The following is a 24,961-nucleotide window of genomic DNA, read 5'->3' on the forward strand; positions in this document are numbered from 1 at the left end:
CTAACAACAACCTTCCTACCATGGAATGACCAGAACATCAACCAGTGACGTTCCTATCTACCAAACTTCAAAGTGATGGTCAAAAATATTACCATTGGAAATTTTAACTAAACAGAAAGCATTCTGGGAGTACAGAGCACATCTGTTGAAACAGAGAAGGAGTTTGAAAAGGATCTTCATCCAAAGAATTGATCCATTTTCATGTTTTATTGGTCTTATTGGCCAATAAGATAATATTTGCCTACCATAAGTTGCTGGAACCTGTGAACATGTGTTTAAACTATTGTTAACTTTGCAGGTTGGAGAAGGCAGGTGTGAGGCGTCCTCGCAGTAGCATTGGATCAACACCTTCCTGCAGTCATCCTGTATCAGACATGGGACGTCTCAATGAACTCCACCCTGGAAACTATATCTTCTATGGTGAGATTCACATCATTTTGTTGCAGAGGTGGAGTATCAAAATAATGCAGAGCCAATGCAGAGAATCAGGGATATGGGCTGGGTGGATAGTGTGCAAGGGTACATAACTTTGTCCATCATAGCAAAGACATGCATCCTTGCCTTTCCATAAGCTTGTAAAATTCAGACACACACACACAGCCTTACAGTGTAGATGGAGAGTAGCTCTTCACATCATGAACTCCCACAGCCCCCAATGACCCTGTGATTTCAGTCTCTGAGGCCAATGTATGAGCATCCTTCAGGAGGCTGAACTCACAGAAAGCATCTGGCAGATGGGGTACATGGCCGAGTACTAAAAACCTCTGCTGATAAACTGACTGGAGATTTTTAACCTCTCACTTCAGTAGTCTGAGGTACCCATCTGCTTTAAGCTTTAATCTCACCATGTCCTATCGATCCAGCTCCAAGAAACCTAACGTTGATCCAGCTGAAACAGAGAATGACTCTCCGCTCACCATTCCATCCTTGCAGATCCTTGTTCCGATTGAGAACCAGATCTGCCAAGCCCTACAGCACGAGACAGCTGCGGTTGACATGTTTGGCAACTGACTGTACGTGCCGGTGGCCATGAGGGATTCTGGTGGGCCCATTCTTCACCCCTCTCTGGTCATCCAGGGGCACAACAGACTCTGGATTTTCTGCTATGCCAATTCTGGTGGCCCACTGTGATCGCAAATGTACGTCAGTTCGATGCTGCCTGCCTTCAATATGCCCAGTCTAATTCCTCCGACCAGTGGTCCTCTGAGCTCCTGAGGCCCCTACTGGTCTGCTGATTCCTGTGTTTCCAGATCGCCATGGGTTTGAAACATTCTCTTAGGGTTCTGGTGATCATGACAATAGTGGACCATTTCTCCAGGGCGGTTCACTTCATTACCCTCTCCAATATTCCTTCAGCTGCTGAGATGGTGAACCAGGTTCTCCAACATATAGTTCGCCTCCATGGTTTCCCTTGGGACATTGTGTTGGACATCTCCTACTTCTTGTGAGCCTTATGCTCTCTCTTACACAACTCAATGAGTTTGTCCTCCGGCTATCATTGGCAGACCAATGGTCATTACAAAAGAGCTAATCAGCAAGTGGAGAAGCTTCTATGATGCTTTGCCATCTCTAACCCTTCCACATGGTAGAAGTATCACCTCCTCTGCCACAGGTCTGTCACCTTTTCAGCTGCTTCATGGCTTCCAACCCCCATTGTTCCCCACAGAAGAGCTAACAGTGGTCCTGTCTACCAGGGCCCTGGTTCACCACTGCGGGAATGCTTGGAAGATGGCATGGAGAGCCATCCTAGCTGGCAACCGCACCTACTGCCACCCTCCATGGCAACCAGATTACTGCGGCTTGGGGACTGTCCAGCCAAGACCCACCCCTTCACAAACTCTTGCTCCAGTTCATTGGTTCCTTAATGATCACCCATCTCCTCAATCCAGTCAGTTGCCTTCACGTGCCACCAACCCTCAAGATCACATCTACCTTACATGTGTCCTGCCTCAAGCTTGTTGTTCATGGACCACTCAACCCACCTGAGCCTGCATCTCCAGAACCTAGGGTGGTGGAAGGTGATCCAGTGTACACGGTTCACCAGTTGATGGATTCACATTGTCATAGGCATGGTGTGCAATACCTGGTTGACTGGGAAGGGTATGGCCAAGAGAGAGGTCTTGGGTGCTGTCCAGTTTCACCGTGGAGTCATTCGTCATCGAGAAGCTCTATCTGACCAATTGAGATAATCCAGGGCCATTGTGTGCCGGCTGTTGGTAGTGGGTCCTGTCAGCCTCCCAGTCTCCGCCCAACTAGCAGGAGTCTCCTGCCACTTGTCTCCCAACTCATCATCTGCAGCCTATTTAAACCAGTTCTCATCCACAGTTCTCATCCACCCATTGAACCAGCCAGCCTCAATCAGTTGCTTCTTATCTTCAGTTACATTATTGCCTGTGGTATTTAGTATCTGCTGTCTGTCGTTTCGTGGCCCCTTATAGCTTGTTATTTTCGTAATCTTTCATTAAAGTTATTGTCCATTGCTGAATCATCTCCATTGCTCTGCTTTTGGGTCAAGCCTCCTCTACAGCTCGTAACACTTTGCCCTCACTGAGATCTGTCATCTTCAAATACAGCCTCACCTGCATATCTGGAGTGCATTGTCCATGAAGATCAAGGTTACAGTCCCTCAGCTTTCTAGTCTCAGTAACATTCCAAGCACATGCTGCTGATCTGAGCTACTTAAGGAAATGAATCTCAGCATTGCATGTGGTGGCATGTATGTACTTTGATAACAAATGTATTTTGAACTTTGAACTTTGACGTCGCAGTTTGTTTCTTATTGCCATTAAGGGTATCTTCAAAACTCCACACAGAAGGAGAGGAAATTTCATGTACTTATCCTTCTTCCCGCATAAGCAGAGGAGGCAGACTTGGGCATCGAAGGGCTGGAAAAGATTGCAGGGATCTTGCCGAGGTTTATTCTGAGTAGCTGCATAGACAGAGGACTCTCTGATCTACAGTCTGTTCCCAGGGGCACCCAACTAAGGCAAACATCAAGGCACTGAAAGGTGCACTTTGCACGCTGACCAAAACCTATTGGCCTTCTAGACAAGATGTCTACAAGGGAACACTGCTTACAAGCTGCAGGAGTATGTGTTAGATGATGCACTACAGCTTGGTGCAGCCAATGCAGTGTCTTTGGACAAGTACTAAAGTCCAAGGACCTTCTGCCACTAGACACTGAGGAGCTAAGCCCTGTGTAAAGCCTTCCCAATTACTTGAAGTCCAACGAGGCTACGTGTCGCAGTGGTGCTCCGTACGCAAGAAGTGCTAACACTACTAACGTCAGTGGCACTATGAAGAAAACCTTGCAATGTTTATTGTATTGTAAGTATTTTTATGAATAAAGCTCTATTTTTAAATTTAAAAATTGGCTTTGCCAAATTGACATTCACAGACTACAACTCCCTAAAAATTCCCTGCAGGAGAGCCTGACTCTGGCCTTGGAGATCTCCAGGAATCCCAAAAACAAAAAATTTGGCTCCTGTGGGCACTCCTTTACACCAGCTTAGCCAAGTTCCTGTGAACATCATTCCAGTGTTAATTCATTTGATAGCAACAATCCGTTGTAGCATGAGGAATATTACTTATATTGTTGTACAGTAAGTCCCTTTTAAAACTCACTGTAGAGATCCCAGTTAACAGACTGGGAAGAGCAGCATAATGAAGTAAAATTACTGGGTTAGTAACAGGAGTTTTGTACCGTTGATATAGACCCACCACGACTGCTGAAGAATTAAAGTAATTATTTAAATCTGGAATTAAAAAAATAGTGATATTAACCATGACAATATTGGATTTTTATATAAAACATTTGGTGCACAAATGTCCTGGAGAAGCAAATGTGCTACTGTTTACTAGCCTTGCCAACAGTAAAGGTGATTCATATGCATCAATGCTGTTGACTCTTTAGGACATTAGGAATTGGCAATAATATTGGCATTGGCAATAATGTCTATCTGAATGAATAAAAAATGCTTTACAAGACAGAGATCATATGATGGGAATTACAGTGTTAAGTTCAGTATGGCATTGCACAGGATAACCTGAAAGCTTGGTGAACCTCTCAATCTTTACGTGACATACAGAGGAGATGTCAGGGATAAGTTTTTCATACAGAGAGTGGTGGGTGTGTGGAATACACTGCCAGTGACAGTGGTAGAGGTGTATACAATAGGGTCTTTTAAGAGACTCTTTGGTACATGGAGCTTAGGAAAATAGAGGGCTATGCAGTAGGTGATTCTAGACAGTTTCTAGAGTAGGTTACATGGTGGGCCAACATTGTGGGCCGAAGGGCCTGTAATGTGCTGTAGATTTCTACATTCTATGTTCTATTTTCTATTATGTTAGTAAAAATCAAACATTTTTCAAATTTATTTTTTTCCTAGATGTCCAGCAGCTAATGATTGGCTCCTGCCAGATGGATGATATCGCAGTGCGTGTGTTGACAAGAGTCATAGGTCATTATCCTCATCGCAACCAGCTACTAGTCGACTGTGGCTGGACAGGATTGAGCCTGCATAGTCTAGGAAAACTGCCTACTGGCTATGCAATCATTGAGGGGCATCCTGAACTGAAGTAAGAAAATACGAGCAGGATTGGCTTTCTAAGTCCTCATCGTGTTCTCCCTAATAGTTTTAATTCTGGCTGGGTTACTTCTACGTGAGTAGCTATTGGCTTCAAGTTCACCATCTACTAGGATGTTCATCAATCAGCACAAGGAAGCAGATTGAAGTAGCCCGTGGTATTTGTGTTTTTTATCCGCAGAGAGAATTGATTTCAACCGCAAGGCCACGATTGTTAGTGCACGTCCTATGCAAAGCTCAGGATATTCAGGCTTTTCTACCTACTCACATTCACAAGGTTGGATTAAGTACATTATAGCTCTGGATAGGTTGGTTGGATCCGAACAGATCAGAATTTCTCTGACCATAAGTTCCCAGACTTGATGGAGAGTAAACTCTTCCCTGGCAACAAGAGGAAGTTTTGCATACATATGGTATATATATACATAAGTTAAATGCTTCTACTGGCCTCAATACAGTCCATATACTTAAAATTCTTGGAAGCATCTTTTGCAGTCACTATGAAAATGGAGAAGTGGCTTGATCTTCTTAGGCAATCCTTCAGGTTAAGAATGACTTGCTTCTGTGAGTTTTGAAGTGATTGATGAGGCCAATTTGGGAACCTTAAAGGGGACAGGAGATTCCCGAAAGAATGGGAGGATCATTAGATTATGTGGTGGTGCTCTCTTTGTATTCCTGATGTGTTAAGTCAATGTTCTCAATACTCCTGAATGCTCCTTGCACACTTTGAGCGTTTGTGGACTTGGAATTCATAAGGTTTATTGGGTATGTTGCATTTTTCTCAGGGAGGCTTTGATCACATCCTTGAATCTTTCCCTCATCTGTCTAGTAACCCCCTTGACATAGAGTGCCTGATCTTGGGTTTGTTGTCAGGCATTTAGTAAACTTGCCAAACTGTGGCTACCTGAGGCCTCAATGCTGGGGATGCTGTCCTGGGAGGAGTCCCTGACATTAGTTTGCTTGTCCTTCCATTTTTTTTTGGAAGAGTTTACATGATAGCATTGCTGGTGTTCCAGTGCCTTGAGGTGCTTACTGTAGGTCATCCAGGCCTTTTAGTCCCTGTTGTGGGGTCTGAATCTTCAAACATAGTTGACTAAAAGCTGTCCTGGCACACTGAAGGGAATAGTAAATTTTATCCTCAATGTCTGAGAGATGCCTCTCAAAATCAGACTGTGATATGATTTTTATAATCAAGTAGTTTCTTACTGAGGTTAGAGTGACTTTCGTTCTGAAGTGTAGCCACCAAGGTTTGAAGAGTTTCCCATTAGATCAGAACCAAGTTTACTATCGCTGCTGCATATGACGTGAAATTTGATGTTTAGCAGCAGCAGTACAATGCAAAGACCTAAAATTCCTATATAATTATTAATAATTTTTACTGAAATTATTAGTTCAACACCTGCAGGAAGGTTGTTGATGAGAAAGATTGGAGGACAGTAACAGCAGATAAATTGTGGATACAGTCATATGTACTTTAATGAGATAATGATACAAATGAGGAATAATTATTCCTCATAATAAGGAAAAATTCCCAAACTTTTCTTCATTCTGTTGTTGTGGGATCTTCTGTGCCATCTGTGAGGGCAAACAAAGTATTGGATTAATGTTTCATTCAAAGTCTTTGCTCAGTTCAGGTAATACAGTATATCACTTCAGGTGCAAAATAATTGAGGTTCGAGCCAAAGATAGAGAAAAATATTTTCTTTGTCCCTTTAGCTTTAATATGTACTAGAGACAGGCTGGAGGTGGGATAGGGTTTAAAGATTAAAGATCAGCTTTATTTGACACATGTACTTTGAAATATTGAAACAGAGTGAATGGTTTTGCCTCAACAGCCAACACATTGGATTGGGACATAAGTGTCACCATGCTTCCGGCACCAGCAGAGCATACCCAGAACTTACTAACCTTAAACATTGTATCTTGCACTCTTGCACCCTCAACTAGCAACTGCTCCCTCTTTGGATTACCTTGAAACATGAAGAACAGGATTATGTCATTCCACCTCTTGAGCCTGTTCTCCTAATCAAAATGATCATAGCTGATCTGATCGTAACCATAACTCTTAATTTTTGTCTATTCTGGTAACCTTTCGCCCCTTTACCTCTCAGGAATTCTACAGAATTCCGCTTTGGAATATTCGAAGGCTTTCCTCATCTGCCCTTTGAGGAAAAGAAATTCAGGGACTCAGGTCCAGAATCTCATCATTGTCTAAAATGGGCATACCTTTACTTTTAAACATTGACCTTTAGTTCTAAATTATTCTACATGAGGAAGTATCCTGCCCTCATCCACCCTGTCAAAAGTCCTTGCTCAATTTTTAAAATTCAGATGGATGCCAGTCTAACCTGTCTTCATAGGTCAAAGCCCATTCCAGGCACTAGTCTAATAAACCTTATCTGAACTGTTTCCAATATAGTACCATTCTTCTATAAATAGGGAGATTGCCACTCTACAACATATTCCATATGTGGTTTCATAAATGCCCCATTTAACTAAATACTGTGGACTGTAAACTATTGACTTAACCCCCACATTTCTGGATCTTCAGTTTTGTTTACTAGGGCTGACACCCTTTACTAGTTTAGTTTTAATTTGTGTTTTTCATTCCAGGTTGGTGGGAATGACACAAGAACATGGGAAGATCGAATCAATCTCAGGAAAGCTGGATTTTGATAAGTTCCCACTTGGAAGTCTCATCTCACTCATCCCTTATCATGTATGTATCCTGCTGTGCGATGTTAAATTTCTTGGTTTGCTGGTGTGCAGACTTGTGTATATGAAGCTAAGAATATCGTAAAGAGGTTCTTACAGTGGTGTTTGTCTGTCGTGTCTGACAATGATGGGAAACTTGTGCGGGAGGGTTTTTAAAGTGGAAAAGCCATTGCACAGGGACAGCTCCACTCTCTCGACCTCAGAAGTCTGGGTCCAGTGGTATGAGCAAGCATCTCAAAGTGGGGTCTTCCTTGGTTGCAGTGGGTGCGCTCCATGCACTATTGCCTTCCCAGCCATTGGATCTCACCATAGATCGCATCCGCCCAATCCACTGGAGCTAATTTCGCATGGTAGGACAGGCATGTTCCTATCTCACTGGGGTATGAAGCCATCGGCTACCCTCACCCTCACCTATTGAAGCAGTGAACTGGGGTGTGGCCACTGTCACATGCAAACAGCTGCTTGGAGCCGCTGGTGAGAGCTGAGTGTCTTGTAGGGATTGAAGATTAGTGAGTTGCCCTGGAATGGACACGTGAAGCCCCTTCACCAGAGGTGCTACCCCTCCACGCACACTCCATATATCCTGGTTCTTACAATAATGCACACTTATAACCTGCTTCAACTATATAGACACAAACTATAGTGAAATGTAAAAATATAAAAGCAATGTGTTAAAATTTCAGCCCAAACAACCCAGAGTGAAAATACTTCCCCTACATAATTTCTGACTAACTCAATGAAACAGCTAGAAGCACAGAGACAGAGAAGGTTGCAGACACTATAATATGGAGCTATGGCTATGGGTAACCCTAGGTAATTTCTAAGGTAAGGATATCTTTGGCAAATCTTTGTGGGCCGAAGGGCCTGTATTGTGCTGTAGGTTTTCTATGTTTCTATGAAGCAACACACAAAGCACTGGTGGAATCCAGTCAGACTTTTGGGTTAAGACCGTTCATCTGGACTTCATATGAACAATCCAGTTGAAGGGTTTTGACCCAAGACGTTGACCATCCACTTCCCTCCACAGATGCTGCCTGACCCGTTGCATTCCTCCAGAATCTTTGTGTCTTTCTGCAGGTAGAAGCACAAGGCTTTGGAGAGAATTTAGGTTCTTCATAGCTTAAACCAGTGGAGTTGCTACTGCTACACGAAAAACAAACCTAGTACTTCATTCTTACCTTAAAGCAAGAGCGAACGACACTTCTACAAAGTAATGTTGGTGAGGGCATAGTTTCAATCCAGCCTGTTCGGTGGGAAACTGGAGGGGTCTGATCAGTTACACCTTTAAAGTTCCAAACAAGTTGATTTTCTATCAACCTTACTAGAAAAAAAACCAAGTGAGGTGTAGAGCAACAATTGGATCAGTATGGTTTGAATGTTTAAAGGGAATATTCTTGATTGTTGGGAAAAGAGCAGGGAACAGTTAAGATGGCACAGTCCATTTCTTCCCAATCCTCCAGTTTAGTATTGCCAGTGCTATTGAGAAAAGAATGTAGTGAGAAACTACTTGATTGTAAAAATCATATCACTGTTGCAGACTCCTGTCACATAAGGCTAGGAAGGTTGAGGGTAACTGATAAACACCATCCCTTAGAGTACATGTAGAGAGGAATGCCCATCTGAACAAATACTGGACCTGCGATACCATAAACTCTGATCCCCTAACCTGCTTCCGGATCAGCTTCCCCTCCTCCATTTTCCAACTGGTAATTATAATTTGCTACTTTATTTTTCTCAAGAGTCTACTTTAGCACTGACACCAATATCTCTGCCTAAGTTCCAGCTATACACTGGTCATAAATGGGTGGGAGAATAAGTGGAGATAAATAAGTGTTGACTACTAATCAGGTGATATGGTCATCCTTAGAAACCAGAGAAAATGTCAACTGATCCAATTGACCTGTTGTCCAGGTCCTGTCCTAATTATATTGCTCTCAGTACTCACTGCAGCAACAAGCAATATGCTAGAGGAGGGGTTTCCAATCTCTTTTATGCCATGGACTCCTACCATTAACTGAAGGGTCCATGAATCCCAGGTTGGGAACCGCTGTGCTAGAAGAATTCCATGTGTTGAGCAGCATTTCTGGGGGGCAGGGATGTGGGTGGGGAAGGGGAGGAAATGTTGCCATTCCAGGTCAGAACCCTGCATCAGGACTGTTGTTACCCCAGATTCCAGTTTCCACTGTCCCTTGTGTCTCGTCACTGGGTCCCATGCTCTTTGAATGCAGATCTGGGAGTATCTAATAGGACACTGACTCAATAAATTCAGTAATAAGCTGTTAGAAACAGATAGCCCTTCCATGCTCTCTTAATTGGCTGATTGTGGTTGAGGAGGTAGTGTGATTAGACATAGCTAACCTTGGCTCAAAAAGAAAATGTAGGCATCTTGTCAAGCTTTCATGTTAAGTTTGTATGCATTTGAAGGTATCTTTGTTGCTAAAAGTTTGTGTTTTACAGTGTGTGCAAGTCTGTAACTGAATTAAGATTTTAAGCAGTCATGCCTGATACAGTAGAGCCAATGCGTCAGTGTATACATACATGCAGTACACGTCATGTAAAGTGGAACAATTACTTCTAGATGATGTAATATCGCAGCATTACCCCATGAAGCCATAGTCACAGAGATATAACATAGAAATACAGTAGGTCCAAACTTCAACATGTCAGTTTATACAGACATGCAGTACACTTTACGTAAAATGGAATAATTACTTCTGGGTAATATAATATCTTGGCAGTTCCTTGTCGAGTTATAGTCATAGAGTAATATTATATAGAAACAGGTCCTTCAGCCCACTGAGTCCATGCTAACCACCATGCTACACTAAACATTTTTATTCTCTTCAATCATTCCTGTACTTGTGCTGTAGATGCTACATTGGGAATAATAGTGTACAATTTATTACTGACCCGTATTGTACAGTTTCAACCAATACAACTGTAAATCCCTATAGATGAATATTTTGTCCTCAATACCCTTCTGTACCACTTCCCACATCCTCTTCAGCAATTTAATCACCTCTGGTTAAAAAGTAAGTGGCTTGTTCCAGGGCTTCTCCTAGGAAGACCGGTCTCAGGTGGCATTCAGTTTTCATTATCAATTACCTTGAATTTTTCCGATTAAGTTGTGGTAATTGATTTATCATATCTATAAGTAGACCGTGTGAAGAATGATCAAGTCTTTGGTCACTAATAGATATCCTCTATCAGGAAGACACATCACACCTCAAAATAAGAGAGGAAAGAGTTTGATTAATGTATCTCTCACTGCTCTTTATTGAATTCTTTAGTGTTGACATGCTTTCTCTCTTGAAATTCCCTCTTTATTAAAGATTCTTTCTAATACAATAGGAGAAGCAAATTACAGATTTTTTTTCTATTTTGGTGACCTTTGACTTCAGATTTCATTTCATTTTTAACATGTGATTGAAAGCTGCAGGAAGCAGTGGAGTTGTCTCAGCACCAGACATCCATGGACAATGTGTGACCCAGCACCTTTAGTTTCATTCATGAATGATGCAGTATCAACTCTTGTTTAGATCACATCAAGAGTACTGCATTTGGATTTCAGAGTAAGTGTTTATTTTGGAAGGTGATGAAATGCAGATTTATCAAAATTATAACCAGACCAGAACGCATTAAAGCATGAGGACGGTATGTTAAACCATGATTTGTGTTCCCTTGTGAGTTATCTAATGAATGAGGGATTAATGGAGTGTACAGCTAAAACTATTTCCTTAGAAGGGGCATCCAGAAAAAGGGGCACAATATAAACTTAGTGAGATGGGCATTTTGGGAGTGAAAGTCAGGAAATATTTTAAACAAAAGTTGGCTATGATCCTTTCCCACTCTTTTGAGCTGCAGGGTAACCTCCTCCTGAATTGTTCTAATCACAATACATTCATTCCCATGTACGGGTGTAGTGATATCATACGCCAAAGGCCAGAGTTAAGAGCTCCTCCAGCTGACAACAATTCCCGCATCTGTTGATGTTCAAGACATGGAAATGATTTGGAGTTCCCGCATGGCACAGGATATGCATTCCAGAGGAGTGAGCTGCCTGCTATGCCTCAATATATTAGTTTAACCCAATAACAAGAAGAATGTTCTTAAAGCAGAAATGTACTATTATTATCTACCACCTCTCAAGAAGACTGTATCGATCATTAAGGAGCATCACCATCTGGGACATGCCCTCTTCTTGTTACTACCATCAGGGAAGAGGTACAGGAGTCTGAACATCCATACTCAATGCCTTAGGAACAGTTTTCTCCCCCATCCAGCATCTGATTTCTGAATGATTCCTGAACCCGATCCTGATTCTGCTGTTAGATTACTTGCTGTCTTACTCATCCTGAGAGGACTTATAGAATTCCCAGATTCTTTGCTTAAACCAAATGCTTCTTTAAACTTACTTGGCCTATGCTTCTCACACATCTTTTGAAGTCATCCCTAGTGTATATGAAATAGAAGCAGAAATAATCTACTCCTTTGTTTTGTAACTTCAGAAGTTAATTGAAACAATAACACAGGAGCCAGGGTACTGACAATAGACAATAAACAATAGACAGTAGGTGCAGGAGTAGGCCATTTGGCCCTTCTAGCTAGCACTGCCATTCACTGTGATCATGGCTGATCATACACAATCAGTACCCCGTTCCTGCCCTCTCCCCATATCCCTTGACCTTACTATCTATAAGAGCTCTATCTAACTCTCTCTTGAATGCATCCAGAGGCTTGGCCTCCACTGCCTTCTGGGGCAGAGCATTCCACATATCCACCACTCTCTGGGTGAAAAAGTTTTTCTGCATCTCTGTTCTAAATGGCCTACCCCTTATTCTTAAACTGTGGCCTCTAGTTCTGGACTCACACATGGGCGGGAACATGCCTCCTGCCTCCAGCGTGTCCAATCCCTTAATAATCTTATATGTTTCAATCAGATCCCCTCTCATCCTTCTAAATTCCAGTGTATGCAAGCCCAGTCGCTCCAGTACTGGTCTGATAAGTTTTTCTTTTGATTTGTTTCTGGGGTTAAAAAACATAACAGTGGCAGTGAGGAAGTTTTAAAATAAACCCAAGATGGCTACCCACCTGTTGAAGCACAGCATGTTTTTCTTCAGAAGGGGAGAGCAATGTTCAAGTTTTGAAAAAAGGCAGAAGACCAGAAAACGAATGAAATTAGCAAGTGACAAGTACAGCCATGGGTTCACAAACAGCGTATACAGGGAGATAATAAATCAATCAATCTAAAGCAGAAATGGCTGGCTGCATAGGAAAAATAGACATGTTTGATTGCACAACAGATAATTGGATGATGTATACTGCATGAATTGAGCAGTATTTTGAAGCAAATGAAATAGCTGATAAAAACTGCAGTTGAGCTGAGTGCCATGGTGGAAAGGCATACAGTTTGCTTAGAAATTTAAGTACTCCAACCAAACCAGAAAAAATGGGCTTTGCTGATATTGTGAATGTAATGCAGGAACATTTAGAACCAAAACCATTGTTGACTGCAGAACACTTAGGTTTCATAAGTGGAATCTAAAAGTAATCATAAATGAGGAACATTTCACCCTATGTGGCTTAATAGAAGTAATTCTCTGGACATTGTCAGCACATTGGTGGGCTTAGTAATGCACTGAGAGATTGATTAGTTTGTGGAATCTTACAAGAAAACATCATAAATGGCTCCTGACTGAAGGACAACTCACATTTAAAAGAGCAGTTGAAATTGCTGTATCAATGGAAACTGCAGCCAGAGACAGCAATTGAGTTGCAGTCAGGAGTGAAATTAAAAGATGAACAAAATGATAACCTAAACAGAAACTTGTCTGGCCAAGCAAATTAGAGTCATAGAATCATAGAAAAGTACAGCACAGTAGCAGGCCCTTTGACCCATTTAGTCCATGCCAAACCATTTAAACTGCCTACTGCCATCGACCTGCCCTTCATAGCTCTTCACATCCATGTGCCTATCCAAACTTCCCGTAAATGTAGAAATCGAGTTCACATGTACCACTTGTGCTGGCAGCTCATTCCACACCCTAACAACCATCTGAGTGAAGAAGTTTCTCCTCATGTTCCCCTTAAACTTTTCACCTATCACTCTTAACCCATGACCTCTGTTGTAGTCCCACCCAACCTCAGTTGTAAAAGCCTGCTTGCATTTACCTGATTTATACACCTCATAATTTTGTATACCTCTATCAACTCTCCTGTCTGTCTTCTATGTTCCAAGGAATAAAGTCCTAACCTATTCAATCTTCCCTTATAACTCACACCCTCCAGTCCTGGCAACATCCTTGTAAATTTTCTCTGTAAAGTTAAAGTTATTTAAAGTTATTTACATCTTTCCTATAGGTAGGTGACCAAAACTGCACATAATACTCCAAATTAGGCCTCACCAATGTCATATGCAACTTCAGCATAACATTCCAATTGTGTTACCATTGTGGCAGGGCTCACATACACCAGGTCAATGCGGGTTTAAAGACGAAACATAGAAAATGCAATGAAGTAGTTCACATACAAAAAGCATGTTGGGCAAACAAAAATAAATGGACTGCACAGGGAAGAGAAAAAGACTTAAAAAAGAGTCAAGTTACCGTTTCAAAATGAGCTCTAATCTGCATGCTGTTGATGAAAAATCTGATAATGATGAGAGTGACACAGGACTGAGTAGCCTTGAGGTTTTCAATGTACAAACTAACAAAAGACAAGCAATATGGCCTACACCAGAAGTGAATGGCAAATTAATTAAAATGGAATTAGACACTGGCTCAGCTGTTTCAGTCATTCCACAAAAAGAATTTGAACAGCATTTCAAAGATACTGAACTGAAGCCTAAAAATATCCTACTAAGAACATATACTGGAGAAGAGATAAGTCCTGTGGGAATGACACTCTTAACAGTGAAATACAAAAACCAGAAGCCGCACTGGGTGTGTATGTGGTAAAAACAGGAGGGCCCACATTGTGGGGCTGTGATTGGCTGATACAACTACTGTGTGATTGGAGATCCATCCACCATTTTCATGCCACATCCCCTGCAATAGAATCACCTGAAAGTGAATTAAGGAAGGTTCTGGATGCTGCCACAGCAGTGTTCAAGGATGGCATTGGAAAGCTCAAACATAATAAGGGAAAATAGCGCTACATGAAAATGCCACACCCACGTTTTACAAAGCCAGTCCAGTTTCTTATACCATCCACGATAAAGTAGCCAGTGAGCTACATCGCATGGAGGCAGAAGGAATTCTTTCCAAGGTTGAGAGGAGCCTAAGGGAACATCAGTGGTCCCAGTAGCAAAGAAGGATGCGTCTGGCAGGATCTGTGGTGATTTTAAAGCCACCATCAAACCAGTACTGAAAGTAAGTCAAAACCCTCTACGCGGGATAGAGGATATCTTTGCAAACCTTTCTGGTGGGAAACACTTCAGCAAAGTGAACATAGCTGATGCTCACCTGTAGATGGAGATGAAAGAAGAATCCAAAGTGTTTCTCACCATAAACACTCACAAATGTCTTCATTGCTATAATAAGCTAATTGTTGGAGTAATGTGTGCACTTGCACTCTGGCAGAATGCTATGGACCAGAAGCTGCAAGGCTGCCCAGGCCCTGTGTTACATGGATGATATCATTGTTAACAGTGTGAATGACAAAAAACATTTCCAAAATCTCAAAACAGAAGATTAGAGGATTATGGGCTCAGGGCATGACATAACAGATGTTAATTCATTAAATCAAGCATCACTTACTGTGGTCACATCATTGATGCACAAGAATTACACAAGTGTGCTGAGAAAATTCAAGCAGTGGTGGATGGCCCACGGCCAAAGGACGTGTCACAGTTGCAGTCCTTCTTAGATTTTTCAACTAATATAACAGGTTCCTGCCAAACCTGGCTACTGTGCTCCACCCTTTGAGCTCATTACTACAGATCAGTAAAAATGGCAATAAACAAAGCAGACTGAGGTAGCTTTCCAGAAGACAAAGGAAATGGTGACGTCAGACGTTGTGGTAAAAAATGGTATGATCCACATCATTCAGTTAAGGTTGCCTATGATGCCTCAGCTTATGGTTATAGGTGCAGTTGTGTCACGTGATGGAAGTTAATGCCCCATAGTCTTTGCATCACATTCACTTACTGCTGCAGGGAAAAATTATGCACAGATTGATAGAAAGACATGTTAGGGAGAGAGTTTGGAGTATTGTGTGTAGTTCTGGTCACTTACCTGCAGGAGGGATGTCAATAAGATTGAAAGAGTACAGAAAAATTTACAAGGATGTTGCCAGGACTAGAGAATCTGAATTATAGGGAAAAGTTGAATAGGTTAGAACTTTGTTTCCAAGAGTGTAGGATAATGAGGAGAAATTTGATGGAGGGATAGAAAATTATGAGGGGTATAGATAGGGTCAATGCAAGCATGCTATTTCCACTGTGATTGGATGAGCCTAGAACTAGAGGTCATGTGTTAAAGGTGAAAGTTGAAATGTTTAAGGGGAACGTGAGGGTGAACATCTTCACTCAGAGGGTGGTGAGAGTGTGAAATGAGCTGTCAACAGAAGGGGCAGATTCTGGTTTGATTTCAAAGTTTAAGAGAAATTTTGGATGGGAGGGGCATGGAGAGCTATGGTGTTGGTTGATGGGACATATTCATAGTTTAGTATGACCTAGATGGGCTGAAGAACCTGTTTCAGTGTTGTCATGTGCTATGACTCTATGACTCAATCAGGGCAGCAAGCCGCACGCCATCATAAACTGAAGTTATATCAGCTGTCTTCCATTCTCACTGGGTCTAAACCCCTCTTTTGAACAGTTTTGTGGGAGTACCTTCACAAAGACTGCACTGGTTCCAGGAGACTTCTCCCCACCACTTCCTCAAGAAAAAGGTTTAGAGCTAATGCTGGCCTTGGCACAATAGCTACGTCCTAACACAAGATATTGCATTCAGATGCACGTGTACACCAGAGAAAGACAGTGTCTTCAATTAATCATTAGAGTTGCAATCAAGAAATAACATTGTTAAAGTGAATAATGTAAATTAGTCTCATTCGACTAACCAAAGTGTAACAATTAAGAGGTGAATACTGAATTGAAAGACTTGCTGGAAATCACAAATTAACACAAAAAGCTCATTAGTTAGTGCCAGGCAGAGAGCCACATCGTGCATGAGATCAGTCATCATGGCTTTCAAACTTAATAGGTATTTTGTGCAGTTTTCACTGAGGAAGACACTAATAGAATGCCAGAAATGCGAGGTTCAGGACGCAGAAGTGAGTGCAGTTGTTATTACTAAGGAGAATGTGTTTGGGAAGCTGAAAATCCTGAAGGTAGATAAGTCACCTGGACTAAATGGACTACACACCAGGGTTGTGAAAAAGGTAGCGGCAGAGATTGTGGAGGCGTTAATAATGATCTTTCAAGAATCACTAGGTTCTGGAATTTTTCCAGAATGGACTGGAAAATTGCAAATGCTTTTTAAGAAGGGAGGGAGGCAGAATAAAGGAAATCATAGGCCAGTTAGCCTGATTTCAGTGGTTGGAAAGATGTTGGTCTATTAGTAAGGATGTGGCTTTGGAATACCTGGAGGCACATGACAAAATAGGCCAGAGTGAGCATGGTTTCCTTCAGGGGGAATCTTACCTATCAGATCTATTAGAATTCTTTGAGGAAATAACAGGCAGGTTAGAGAAAGGAGAGTCAGTGGATGCTGTGTACTTGAATTTTCAGAAGGCTTCTGACAAGGTGCCACACATGAAGCTGCTTAACAAGGTAAGAACACATGGTATTACAGGTAAGGTACTAGCATGGATAGAAGATTGGCAGACTAACAAGAGGCAAAGAGTGAGACTAAAGGGGGCTTTCTCTGGTTGACTGGTGGTGACTACTGGTGTGCTAGGGGTCTGTGTTGGGATTGTTTCTTTTCCCATTATATGTACATGATTTGGATGAAGGAATTGCTGGCTTTGTGGCCAAGTTTGCGGTATGAAGATAGGTGCAGGGGCAGGTAGTGTTGAGGAGGCAGGGTGTCTGTAGAAGGACTTTGACAGATTGGGAGAAGGGCAAAGAAGTGCCAGAAGAAATTTAATGTATAGAAATGTATGGTCATGCACTTTGGTAGAAGGAATAAAGGTGTGGATTATTTTCTAAATGGGGAAAAAATTAAAAAGTCAGAAGTGCAAAGGGACTTGGGAGTCCTCATGCCGGATTCCCTGAAGGTTAACTAAGAAAAGATGTGCTGGCCTGAGGAGGTTCACAAAAATTATCCCAACAACGAAAGGAATAAAATATAAGGAGCAGTTGATAGCTCTGGCCTGTACTTGTTGGGAGTTTAAAAGAATGAAGGGGGGGGGGGATCTCGTTGAAACCTATGGAATATCAAAAGGTCTAGGTAGAGTTGATGTGGAGAGGATGTTTCCTCTAGTGGCCGAGTCTAAGACCAGAGGGATGTCCATTTAGAACAGAGATAAGGAAAAAAATCTTTAACAAAAAGGTGGTGGAAGCTGTGGAATTCATTACCACTATGGCTGTGTAGGCTGTCATTGGTGGAGGTTGATAGGTTCTTGTTTAATCAGGTTACAAGAAGAAGAAAGGAGAATGAAGTTGATATGACTAGATGGGCCATTTGGCCTGATTCTGCTCCTATGCCTTATGGTCTTATAGTTTTCTCATGTCTGAGGCCTCATTAGCAGCTGAGTAAATCTGGTGATTTTGGTACCTCACCATTACGTACCATTTCATGGCACTACACCATTTGCTTATCTCACCCACACCACTTGTTTGCACTACCCATGTCCTTGAACTCTTCCTGTCCCTTTAAATTCCCTTCATGCACTAAATTTGACATTTTCTGCCTCACTTTCAGTTTTTTCTCAGTATCAAGCTGCAGATTCTGAAAATGTAGAAATGGATGAGTATTTCTGAATAAATGCTTGTGTTTTGTACAAATCATGAAGTAATCTCACATTTGTCCTTTTATTTCCCCTTCCCCTTTCATCTCTTCTCCCACTCCCTTATATAATCTCTTCATCTTCATCCCATCGTTCCAACATCTGTTTTCCTCCCTCCATAATCTCTTAATTTTTCCCGCTATACTGTATTTCCCTCTTAAATTCATTGCTCTCCTTTCTGTTCTATCTACTTCTGAATTCTCTCTGTTTCTTTATTTGTTTTCCCCATTTATGATGATTTTCTTTCTTCTACTTTCCGTCTATTTGATTCATCACTCTCTCTCTCCCTCCCCCCTCACTTTCTCTCACAATCTCTCCTATCTTCCTGTTTCTTTTTTACCCTCCTGACAGGCCTGTGCAACTGCAGCAATGCATCCCGTTTACTACGTGCATTCAGAAGGGAAGATTATCGCTGAATGGAGACCGACACGAGGCTGGTAGAGATGTTGAAGAACATTTTACCATTTGCTTGGGAGGCAGGAGAGAAAGCATACAAATTTAGGTTTAGAAGTTCATCATTGCTTTTTTAGGTCAAACAGTTACAATGTTTCTATTGTTGTTTTCAAGAACTCTCGTAGGTATTAGTTCCAAAGTAGTGCAAGGGGTTCTATTTTGTGATCTTTGTAAAGGAATAAAAAGTATAGATATTTATAGAGCACTTCATGCCTTTACAGAAACCTTGAGGTGAGTTTGCTGAGTTTTGTAGCTCACTGTCTATAGATGTGCCTGACCCTTAAATAACATTGAAACTTAACCTTCAGTATTATTAAAATGCCATGTTCCTTAAGAGAGAACATCGCTGGTTGCGATTCTCGCAAATGTAGTTGAAAATCTCATCTGAAACAAATTTTGGATGTTGCACTATTGCAGGTTGAGTACCCCTTATCTGAAATACCAACATCCGAAAAATTCTGAAATCTGAACTTTTTTTGAGCACTGATGTGACATGAGAAATGGAAAATTCCACAAGGTGCTGGAAAGTTCCCAGGTGATATGCAGGTCATTGAGCACCACAGACAGTGCTGAGAAGTGACCTCACGTATATGATGAACAAAGATTAATGAAGAAAAGAAAAACACACTGCATAAAATGAAAAATGAAGATCTCGATCGTGTATTGTAAGAGTGGATTCATCAGTGTTGGGGTGAAAATATGCCACTTAATGGTATGCTGATCATAAAACAAGCAAAAATCTATCATGACAAACTAAAAATTGAAGGTACTTGTGAATATTTAGCAAGGTGGTTGCAGAAATTTTAAGAAAAGGCATGGCATTAAATTTTTAAAGATTTGTGGTGATGCCGTGTTTGCTGTTCATGAAGCTGCAGAGAAATTCATTAATTAGTTTGCCAAGGTTGTTGCCGATGAAGATCTAACATGTTGATCAGCTGCATCAGTATGTATGTGTGATGAACAAGTGAAAGACAAACACTGCTTACCAGTTGCACCCAAATTCAGAGTCAAAAATGATAGCAGTCCCAAGCTTTCTCATTGTATATTCCAAAACACTAAAAAATCTGGAATCTGAAATACTTACGGCCGCAAGCATTTTGGATAAGGGGCACTGAACCTGTGTTGATATCATTTGTGTGTTTATTGATAGAGGAACAATGCTAGGACCTCATGTTTTTCATATCCTTATTAACGATTAGTGTGGAATCAAATGAAAGGTGTCAATGGTACGTTAATACAGGTTATGTCTGTTTCTTGGGCCAAGTGTAGGGACATTTAAGGTCTGACTGCTAAAAAAGATGATAAGCTCTGGACCCCTAAATTGAAGTATTGAAATAAAGCTTACTGTGTCAACAGCCTGCGACCTCTTCACATCATGAACTCCCACAAAATTTCCTTCTCATTTTATAGAATTTTACTTTGTTGAAGATTGTGTTTTGCTCTGTCATCACTTTTCTTACTCTTTTTCCATTCACCCTCATTTTAGCCATACCTCCAGAGATCCCTTTTTCAATATACTTTAAGGTTTAAAAATGATTTGTAACTAGTAACTAGCAAAACAAATAAGGGAGAACTAGTGTCCATGTGTACTTGGACTTTTGGAAGTCTCTGATAAGGCGCCATGCAAGAGGTTATTGAATGTACTCTCTAGAGTTTACAAGAAATGAGAAGTGACCTTAATAAAATGTGGAAAATTCTTATGGGTCTTAAAAGAGTGAATGCAGAGATGATGTTCCTTATGGTTGGGTCACCTAGAACTAGGGATAACTGTGTCAATGTAATGGGCCGGAAGGCTCCTCACCAAGAAAGGAGTGTATAATTGTATTCTCTTCGTAAAATGGCAGTGGAGGCCAACTCAAGATGTTGATAGATTTTTGGATATTAAGGAAAGCAAGAAAGATCGCTTAGTGCAGAAAATTGGTGCTGAGGGAAAAGATAATTTTGCCATGTGAATGCCACATGGAAGATGTTTTAGATAGACTTTCATCAGACAGTTCCTATGTTTCTGTGATACTTCATCTGAACTCCAACGTTATCACAGAGAAAATGTCCAAAAAATCTCAAAAATTGTTACTCAGTGACAGTACCCAATAGGAAAATAGACACTACAGATGAGAGAAATTCCTTGTTCAATCTGCAGGTTGTGCTGATGCACTTTTCGGCATCCACCAAATCTGGGAGAAATTAAATTACACATAATTTGGGTGAATATCAACCAACTTTCCTATGCGTGGTTCAATAGAAGATGATGCCTGCTGGAAGACACGAAAGGCATAAATCAATACCACCTGCAGTGCCGTGCCTAGCACACTTGGAGAGTTTGCCCATCCTGGAATAATTGGCTGATATACTGGAGGAGTCTTGTTCAAGCAACAGAACCTCTGAGAACGAATTGCAGTACTGAGGGAACACAGAAGGATTGTACTTGTTTCATTAGGTATGTTCAATTTATATTAGTTATTGCTTGCTAGTTATTAGAGCAGTGGTTCTCAATGTGGTCCATCCACATAGTTCTCCAGAGGGCCACAAGTAAAAACAAGAAACAGGGAACCACAGGAGTTTCTGGATGGGTTCTGATAAGTTTAAAATAAAAAATCAAACAGACTGTGTCAGTACAAAAAGAAAGCAAAAAAAGAAAGAAAGAATAATAAATAAATAAGCAATAAATATCGAGAACTTGAGATGAAGAGTCTTGAAAGTGAGTCCAGTTCTGTGGGAATAGTTCAGTGATAGGGCAAATGAAGTTATCTCCTCTGACTCAAGAGCCTGATGGTTGAGGGGTGATATTGTTCTTGAAACTGGTGATGCAGGTCCTGAGGCTCCTGTAACTTCTTCCTGATGGCAGCAGCGAGGAGAGAACATGGCCTGGATGGTGTGGGTCTTTGATGATGGATACTGCTTACCATGTAGATGTGCCTGATGCTATGGAGGGGCAGACCAAGGTTGGTGACAAATCAGCATATAGGCTGGGCTATATCCACTACTTTCTATAGGCTTTTCCATACCATTGATATTTCCATTCCTGGCCATGATGCAACCAGTCAATATACTCTCCAGCACACATCTATAGAAGTTTGTAATAGTTTTAGATGACATGCTGACTCTTTACAAATTTCTAAGAAAGTAGAGTCACTGCTGTGCTTTCTATGTAATAGCACTTACGTGCTACACCCAGGACAGATCTTCTGAATTGATAACACCAAGGAATTTAAAGTTGCTGACCCTCTCCACGTCCGCTCCCCCAATGAGGACTAACTTATAGACCTCTGATTTCCTCCTCCTGAAGCCAATAATCATCTCAATGAGTGGCACCAATCAGCCAGAGTTTTCAGTTTTCCTCCTACATGTTGATTCATTACCACCCTTGATTTGGCCAACGGCAGTGGTGTCATTGGCAAACTTAAATATGGAGTATGAGGCACTTGGAGTACTGTGAGTGGTTTTGAGCCCCTTATCTAGGGAAAGATGTGCTGACATTGAAGAGGGTCCAGAGGAGGTTGACTAGAATGATTTCCGGGAATGAAAGGGTTAACATATGAGAAATGTTTGATGGCTCTGGGCCTGCTCTCATTGGAGTTCAGAAGAATGAAGTGGGATCTCATTGAAACTTATCGAATATTGGAAGGCCTAGAGAGAGTAGATATGGAGAGGATGTTTCCTATAGTCGGTACGTCTAGAACCAGCCTCAGAATAGAAGGGCCTCCCTTTAGAACAGAGATGACAAGGAATTTACTTACCCAGAGGGTAGTGAATCTGTGGAATTCACTGCCATAAATGGCTGTAGAGGTCACGTCATTGTGTATATTTAAAGCGGAAGTTGACAGGTTCTTGATTAGACATGTCAAAGGTTTTGGGGAAAAGGCAGGGGAACGGGGTTGAGAGGAATAATAAATCAAACATGAATGGTGGCTGAATAAAGTATCCTATTCAGAGCTTTGAAATAGTTTTATTTTTCATCTACACCCATATATGAAACATTATATTTAACATATAATACCTAAACCTGTGAAAACGTAACTATTGACTAAATATTAGAATAATTAGTACAGTTAACCGTATAACCATATAACAATTACAGCATGGAAACAGGCCATCTCAGCCCTTCTAGTCCGTGCCGAACGTTTACTCTTACCTAGTCCCACCTACCTGCACTCAGTCCATAACCCTCCATTCCTTACCTGTCCATATACCTATCCAATTTTTTTTTAAATGACAAAATCAAACCTGCCTCTACCACTTCTACTGGAAGCTCGTTCCACCCAGCTACCATTCTCTGAGTAAAGAAGTTCCCCCTTGTGTTACCCCCTAAGCTTTTGCCCCTTAACTCTCAACTCATGTCCTCTTGTTTGAATCTCCCCCACTCTCAATGGAAAAAGCCTATCCACATCAACTCGATCTATCCCCCTCATAATTTAAAATACCTCTATCAAGACCCCCCTCGACCTTCTACGCTCCAAAGAATAAAGACCTAACTTGTTCAACCTTTCTCTGTAACTTCGGTGCTGAAACCCAGGTAACATTCTGGTAAATCTTCTCTGTACTCTCTGACCAAAAAACACTTTAGCAACTAATGGATACTATAGAAAGCGAGGGCCACTGAAGTAAATGAAAGTCATGCGGGCCACAAGCAGAAAAAGGTTGAGAACCACTGATGTAGAAGATGTTAATTCATGAGCTCTATGTAACAGCAATAATCTGCATAAGTGATGCAAACTGTTATATTTTCTTTAACACCCTTACAGGTTCCCTTAAGTTCTTTAGAAAAGGAAACATGATGCCCTGAACCAGTTTGGATCATTTTCAATGCCAGCTTTACAAACACATGGTTGATTCTAATTATTCAGTAAGTTGCACTGTGATGCACTCAGTTGTGGTCACTATCTTCTCAAAATGATTAATGTCAGCCATGCCAGTGATCTCTTGAGAATGAATTAAAATAACGATTTAAGTCAAATGTTGAGATTTCTTTCTCAAAATTTTCCTTTTTCCTCAGCCAGTCAGTTCATACCTTTTTAAGACAAATTTCAGTCCCTATAAAAAGTATTCACCCCCCCCCCAGAAGTTAACATGTTTCATTGTTTTACAATGTTGAATCACAGTGGATTTAATTTTGCTCTTCTTTTTACGCTGATCAGCAGTAAAAGACTGTTTCACGTCAAAGTGAAAACGGATTTCTACAAAGTGATCTAAATTAATTACAAAAATAAAACACAAAATAATTGATTCCATAAGTATTCACCCCCCCTTTAATATGACACACCAAATCATTAATGAAGACACATAATTAGTTAAATAGAGATCTGTTTTTTGCACAGTTGTGTGCAGTCAAGGTGTTTCAACTGTAGTTAAAATATACTTGTATCCGACTTCTGGTGAGTCAGTATCCTGGCAAAAGCAACACCATGAAGACAAAAGAACACTCTAAGCAACTCCAGAAATAGGTTATTGAAAAGCACAAGTCAGGAGATGGATACAAGGAAATTTCCAAGTCACTGAATATCCCTTGGAGTACAGTTGAGTCAATCATTAAGAAATGGAAAGAATGGCACAGCTATAGATCTGCCTAGAGCAGGCCATCCTCAGAAACCGAGAAACCGCGCAAGAAGGGGACTATTGAGAGAGGCCACTAAGAGACCAATGATAACTGTGGAGAAGTTATAAGCTTCAGTGGCTGAGATGGGAGAAACTGTACATACAACAACTGTTGCCCAGGTGCTTCACTGGTTGCAGCTTTATGGGAGAGTCAAAAAGAAAAAGCACTGTGAAAAAAACTCGCATGAAATCTCAGCTAGAGTTTGCCAAAAGCATGTGAGAGACTCTGGAGTCAGCTGGAAGAAGGTTCTATGGTCTGATGAAATCAAAATTGAGCTTTTTGGCCATCAGACTAAACACTATGGTGTAAATGAAATACCGCACATCATCATAAACATGCTGTGAAGCGTGGTGGCGGCTGCATCGTGCTGTGGGGATGCCTCACGGCAGCAGGTCCTGGAAGGCTTGTAAAGGTAGAAGGTAAAATGAATGCAGTAAAGTTCAGGGAAATCCTGGAGGAAAATCTGATGCAGTCTGAAAGAGAACTGTGGCCTGGGAGAAGATTTGTTTTCCAGCAAGACAATGACCCAAGCAAAAAGCCAAAGCTACATAGGAATGGCTTAAAAACAACAAAGTTGTTCTCCAGAATAGGTAAAGAAGCTCTTAACCCTATTGTTAAACATACTTTAAAAATTTGGTTTCAATTTTGTAGATTTTTTGAA

The 24,961-nt window shown here is 41.1% G+C and overlaps 1 protein-coding gene across 3 annotated transcripts in view; it reads left to right on the forward strand.

The window, feature by feature from the left end:
- The window catches only part of zgc:162816 (uncharacterized protein LOC571260 homolog), a 50,425-nt gene extending 28,403 nt beyond the window's left edge, over positions 1 to 22,022 (forward strand). The window contains exons 5-9 of one of the 3 annotated variants that reach the window (XR_009512966.1): positions 299 to 420; positions 4,389 to 4,578; positions 7,200 to 7,305; positions 10,735 to 10,873; positions 18,606 to 18,912. Coding sequence is in view for 2 of the 3 variants with exons in the window: in XM_059973889.1 (XP_059829872.1) it covers positions 299 to 420; positions 4,389 to 4,578; positions 7,200 to 7,305; positions 18,606 to 18,691; positions 20,848 to 20,857 (514 nt within the window). In the remaining variant the exon portion in view is untranslated. Of the gene's footprint in view, positions 1 to 298; positions 421 to 4,388; positions 4,579 to 7,199; positions 7,306 to 10,734; positions 10,874 to 18,605; positions 18,913 to 20,847 lie in introns of those variants that run through there. The other 2 variants (XM_059973889.1, XM_059973895.1) reach the window with 2 other exon arrangements.
- Positions 22,023 to 24,961: the final 2,939 nt, after the last annotated feature.

Source organism: Hypanus sabinus, chromosome 1 (genome assembly GCF_030144855.1).
Source record: "Hypanus sabinus isolate sHypSab1 chromosome 1, sHypSab1.hap1, whole genome shotgun sequence".
In the NCBI taxonomy this organism is placed as follows: Eukaryota; Metazoa; Chordata; class Chondrichthyes; order Myliobatiformes; family Dasyatidae; genus Hypanus; species Hypanus sabinus.